Source organism: Delphinus delphis, chromosome 7, assembly GCF_949987515.2.
Source record: "Delphinus delphis chromosome 7, mDelDel1.2, whole genome shotgun sequence".
In the NCBI taxonomy this organism is placed as follows: Eukaryota; Metazoa; Chordata; class Mammalia; order Artiodactyla; family Delphinidae; genus Delphinus; species Delphinus delphis.
This window is the reverse complement of record NC_082689.1, coordinates 115242994-115248993: the sequence shown is the minus strand read 5'-3', so window position 1 is coordinate 115248993 and position 6000 is coordinate 115242994. Positions and strand designations below refer to the sequence as shown.

The following is a 6000-nucleotide window of genomic DNA, read 5'->3' as shown; positions in this document are numbered from 1 at the left end:
GGTGACCTGAAATTCTGCATTTCTAACAAGCCTCTGTGCTACCACTTTTGATTAGTGAGTGTTTAGAAATCATTGTATGTCAGAATGTTTTCAGCTGAAAGAAAGAGGTCATGGGATTTGGGTACCAAACAATCAGAGTTGAGATGACATCATCCAGGTGGAGTCTCATTCCTGCTCTGCTATCCTCGCCACCGCCACCTTCACCATAACACTAGGACCCCTCAATGCCTCTGGGGGCTGCTGCACTTCCAAGGAATCACTTCTGGATACTACACTGTCCAGAAAGAGAAAGATACTGTATGTCTCTTTCTTAGGAGAAAGGAAGCCTTTTTCCAGGGTCCCCTGGAAGCCTTACTCTAATGTCTCTGTGGCCAGAATTGAGTTACGTACTCAACCATAAATCAATCGTGGGCAAGAAGATTGGAAATTCGATGATTGGTATAGACTAATCAGAATCTAAGTGGGGTCTACGGAACTGGGGATTAGGGAGAAATCTTAGCAAAGCTGCGGTTCTGTTTGTAAGAAAGTGGAAGCAGATGACCAACAGTGAATACTACACAATAATATGCAATTTGCTTAATTGATTGTACAGAGACCTACATGTTATATGTATATCCCTATCTATCTATCTTTACATATAAAATAGGGAATTTGGCAAATTTATTTAAAAACTTAAGGGAAAATCAGGGAATTCCCTGGTGGTCCAGTGGTTAGGACTCTGCATTACCACTGCTGAGGGCCCAGGTTCGATCCCTGGTCCAGAAACTAAGATCTTGCAAGCTGCGAGGTGTGGCCAAAAAAACAAAACAAAACAAAAAACTTAAAGGAAAATTTTAAAATGTTACCCAATACCCCTTAAAAAGTGTATGGAGATAAGCATTTGATGATTTGATCTCAGGTGGAAAGGTCCGGGAATATGGGAAACATAATACTTGTTCTGAAATCTACATCCTTGTTGGGGCAACAAAACAGAAAAGTAAAAAGCAATCTACTATATAAGCAAGTGAATTAATTTTTTTGCCCACTTGACCAACAGTTACTGGGTACTCACTCTGAACAAAGAACTGTGCCAATGGCTGTGGGAGATGCAAAGATAAGGCATGGTCTCCTCCTCCTAAGAATTCTGCGGCTTCAAACACACACATAATGATGTGTTTGGCATATAAAAAGTGCCCCCAAAGATGACAAAACAAAGTGAATAGGAGCCCAGAGGAAGGAAACAGTCCTTGTGGTCTGGATGCTTAAGGAGCAGGTAGAGGTTACACCATCTCTACTGATACCCTTGAAAGATAGGGAGATTTTTAATCAGGGATGATGGTAGGGAGAAGGGAGGTGCTGGAAAACGGGAAGATGGGAAAAATGAGCATTCCAGGGTGGGGGAGGGGGAGGGGCACAAAAGCGCATGCAACACAAGTGATGTGGGTTTGGGAAAGGCAGGTATCCTTATTGGATTCCTACGATAATCTCTTATCAACATGAAGCCGTAAATAACATCAAGCAAGTGCCAAGTCATACAAGGAGGGAGCAGGACAAGGGCAGCTCCCAGGAAGAGAGACCTGAGCTGTCTGTGTAAGGAAAAATGTCCATGCATGAGCAGGGTGGAGCAAACAGGGCAAGAGGTCTGGGGAGCTGGCCCAGTTTCATGGTTTACAATCCCTAAATACCATTATTAAACAGGAACAGTTTCTTCAATGAATAAATTGCAACAACAACAAAAAGACATGGAGAGAGAATCTATTGATGAAGAGACCTAAAGGACATATCAATCTATTGTAATGTGTGGATTCTATTTGAATTGTGATTCAAAGTGTCAAACTAAAAGAATATTTTATGACGTTTATGAGACAATTGAGTACTCAGTATTTGAAGATGTTAAGAAATTATTGTAATGTTTTCGGTACTGATTGTGGTTATATTTTTAAAACGAGGCCTTTTCTTTTGGAGGTATATTCTGAAATATTTATTGTTGATACGATGTCTGGGATTTCAGACATGAAAAAAATACAGGAAGTAGAGGAAAGGTATAGATGAAACAAGATTGGCCATGATTTGATAATTGTTGCAGGTTGGTGTTGAAGGTTAATCAACTATTCTGCCTGTATATGTTTGAAATTTGTCATAATAGAAAGTGTATATGTTTGAAACTTGTATATGTTTGGAATTTGTCATAATAGAAAGTGTAAAATGAACTATATTACAGTAGGATGTCTAGGACTGAATGTCCCTCGGGGAAGCTCCACCCACTGAGCTTGGTAGGCCCCGCCCCCTTCGGTCCCGCCCCACCCCTTCAGCTTCAGCTCCGCCCCGTCAGCTTCAGCACCACCCCCTTAAGCCCCGCCCGTTTCAGCCCAGCTCTCCCGCCATCTGCTCTCGGGGTATGCAGTTTATGGTGTGTTCCGACTTCCTCATGTCCGCTCGGGAATTCCTTGTCTTCACACGCTATAAGTCGCTCTCTTTGTTCTTTCCCAGGCCGCAGAGACTGCTCCGAGTCCCCAGAACTGACCCACGGCCTCCAGACCTCCAGCAGCGGCCGCCCGGGTCCCCCCACGTCCCAGGGGAGTTTGGTCGCGTCCGGTCGTGACCCAGGGAGCGCGTCCGCGTCGTCATGGCGACGCTCGGGGAAGGTGGCGGCGCCCGCGGAATCCCACCCGGGAACCCGCTCCGGGGTGAGCGGCCTGGGACCTGGGGCCGTGAAGGCAGCCTGAACCCCGGACGGGTGTCCAGCCGCAAGTCAGCCTGGATGGGGGGCGGAGGAGAGCTCGGGCCCAAAGGGTTAAATGAGGATGCGGGTGGCACGTGGGTCTGGGTTCGACCCTGCTCTGGGGTAAAGGGGTGCTGAGGGGAGCAGGCGTTTGCCGAGGGTGAGAGGGCCTGCCCCGTAAAGCATGGGGCCGCGAAACCGAGGATGCCTGGCGGTGGGGGGGGGAGGTGGGGGGAAGGGGGACAGTTCACCTTGGGGGTGAGTGACCTGGGATGGGAGCTTGGATGACAACGGTTTAGCTATTGTGTCTCCCTGAAGTACAGGCAGGGAAAGTGAGGGGAGGGGGCTGGAGAGTGAACCGGGGCGGGTGTTGAAGGGGTCGAGGGGAAGGAGCTGGGCGAGGTGAATCTTCAGCCGTGCTGGCGAGAGGGGATGGGCCGAGAGTAGAAAGGAGAACCTTCCTTAAGAAAGTGATTGTTAAGCACCTCTTCAGTGTGGTCAGTGTATTTTGCTTGATGCTGTACTCTTTGGGGAATCTAAAGCTATGAGCCTTCTCAAAACAAAAAACAAAAGAACACACGTAAAGATCCACACGTGATTTCACGTCAGTCTCAGGGGCTTCACAGAGCAGCCCCCAAGCTTAGAGACGCAGCTGTGGGAGATATAAAGATGTGTGGGATTTGTAAAATGCCATCACAAGGCAATACATTATTAATGCCAGAAGTAGTGGAGGCAGCAATTGCTAAAGAACGTTAAGGGGCATTGGGATCAGTGTGAACTTTATGAAGGCAAGTCTGGCAAAGGGTGTGACGGAACCAGGACCCTCGGTCTTAGGACAGAGCTCCTAGGAAAGCACCCAGTGGCGGGGGAGGAGGTCTATGGCTCTCCACCTCCTCTCCCCAGAGAGGGGCCCAGGAAGGTGGCTCAAAAATGCCAGTGTCTGGGCTTCCCTGGTGGCGCAGTGGTTGAGAGTCCGCCTGCCGATGCAGGGGACACGGGTTCGTGCGCCGGTCTGGGAAGATCCCACATGCCGCGGAGCGGCTGGGCCCGTGAGCCATGGCCGCTGAGCCTGCGTGTCCGGAGCCTGTGCTCCGCAACGGGAGAGGCCACAGCAGTGAGAGGCCCGCGTACCGCAAAAAAAAAAAAAAAAAAAAAAAAAAAATGCCAGTGTCTCCCAGTGTTGAAGGGTTTCATGGTCACGTCCATCCAAGAAACTGATTCGGAGAAATCTCAGAAAGAAAAGCCCCGTTTAACTGCTGACTTCAATATTTTCCAAACTTCATCAACTGTGAGAGCCTCAGGAAGCATCAGGGCTACATTTTGGGAAAAGCTCTTGAACAGAATGAAGGACCACGGAAGGGTTTTGAGCAACGGCACGGCACTGGGTTCCATGTGTGACACAAGATGAATGGGACCACCTGTGTGGGAACGGAGCGGCGAGAGAGGAGAGGCGGGGGGGGGGGGGGGGGGGGCCCTGAGCCACAGTAAACCACACAGTGACAAGAAGTACATTTGTCAAGGGTTGAGAAGAAACAGTGTGTGGTTTCCTGTGGATGATTATATGACTACTGTTTTCTTCCCAGGAAATGACCTTTGGCTCTAAAAAGAAGACTCCATTTTTCATAAAATGGCAGCGGTGAAAACCCCCAGCAGAGAAGTAAAGAATGCTGAAGAACCATTTCATGATGTATCGCCCCTCCTTTTAAGGAGCCTAGTGGAGGAACCCAAGAAACCAAAAGAAGTACCTAATCACCTCCTGGAATCAAGTAGGTGGTTAGGAAACAGATCTGCTTTACAACTCACATCTTCCCAGAGGATCCAAAGTCCAGAAAGCATAAAGGAATGTTGGGTGCTGATTTATCTGTATTGTTTTACAGGCTGGTGATAGTGTTCATCATTAAGAACAATGGTTCCATTTAGATCCATCCACTTCACTGGTAGACTTTTTTTTTTTATATTTATTTATTTATTTTTGGCTGCATCAGGTCTTAGTTGCAGCACATGGGATTTTCCGTTGCAGTGTGGGCTCTTCGTTGTGGTGCTCGGGCTTCTCTCTAGTTGTGGTGGCGGGTTTTCTCTCTAGTTGTGGCGCTTGGGCTCCAGAGCGCGTGAGGTCTGTAGTTTGCGACACGCGGGCTCTCTCTTTGAGACGCGTGAGCTCAGTAGTTGTAGTGCGTGGGCTTAGTTGCCTGGCCACATGTGGGATCTTGGTTCCCTTGAGCATAGATCAAACCCGCTTCCCCTGCATGGGAGGAGCGTGGAGTCTTATCCACTGGACAGCAGGGAAGTTCTGTAACTGGTAGACTTTTGTGGTGGAAATTGGTCGCCAAGTTCTGCCACCTCCACTTCCTCCAATAATCTTTCCTCTCTGTCCCCATTGCATCCTCAGCAGGTCACCAGGACTATTGCAGGGCCCTCCTCCCTGGCCACACTCTTCACAGCCCTGGCATTGTCCTTCCTAGAATCCATGCTGGCTCCTGCCCCCATCCTGTTTGGATGCTCTCAGGGGATCCCCTGTGTGCAGTTCCTTTGCTTGGCACTTGGCCCTCTCTGCCGTTGGTCTAAGCCTGCCCACCCAGGGCCCCTCCAGTCCCCCAGCTCCGGCCATGCCTGTTACTCCTGCTTCTTCAAGGATACGTGCCTTTTCCCACGCGCATCCCTGAGCCTGGAAAGCCTGTTAAATCCTATGGCTGTTGTGCAGAAGGCTAATCATTTTGCCTGCGGTCTTCTCACTGAATCCATCACATCATCATGATACCGTCTATGTCCATTTTACTGTTGGGGAAGCTGGAGTGGCCCAGCTAAGCGGAGAGGTGGTGTTCAGCTGTTGCAGCCCAGTGTCCCGCTCCCTACGTCCCACTAGCTTGCTTCCCACTTGCCGTTCAAGGCCCATCACAAATGCTGGAAATGCAGCATTTGCTGTGGCTCTGTTGTCACTGAAGAACACACTGAGTGCGAGTTAGTATACTTGACTATTTCTGGGCATTAACAGAAAAATGCCCATTTTACATCTGTTTTGTGGCCCTACAAACAAAATCTTCAGCATTAAAAAAAATTACCAAGGGACTTCCCCGGTGGTCCAGTGGGTAAGACTCCACGCTCCCAATGTAGGGGGCCCGGGTTTGATCCCTGGTCAGGGATCTAGATCCCGCGTGCATGCCGCAACTAAGAAGCCCACATGCCACAAGTAAGACCTGGTGCAGCCAAAATAAATATAAATAAATAAATTTTTAAAAAATTACCAAGTAATGTTCAATACTTAAAAGTAATTACCAATACTTACAAATTTACCAAATAAA

The 6000-nt window shown here is 48.5% G+C and overlaps 1 protein-coding gene and 1 non-coding gene across 2 annotated transcripts in view; both read left to right on the top strand.

Annotated features, from left to right (window-relative positions):
• Nucleotides 1-692: 692 nt before the first annotated feature.
• TRNAG-ACC (transfer RNA glycine (anticodon ACC)) lies at nt 693-765 on the top strand. Its single transcript has one exon. It is a non-coding gene; the product is annotated as a tRNA-Gly (tRNA).
• Nucleotides 766-2655: 1890 nt separating this feature from the next.
• The window catches only part of CFAP221 (cilia and flagella associated protein 221), an 84519-nt gene continuing 81174 nt past the window's right edge, over nt 2656-6000 (top strand). Inside the window, exons 1-2 of the mRNA XM_060015751.1 lie at nt 2656-2730; nt 4285-4467. Of these exons, the coding sequence (XP_059871734.1) occupies nt 4329-4467 (139 nt within the window). The 5' untranslated portion in view covers nt 2656-2730; nt 4285-4328. The remainder of the gene's footprint in view (nt 2731-4284; nt 4468-6000) is intronic.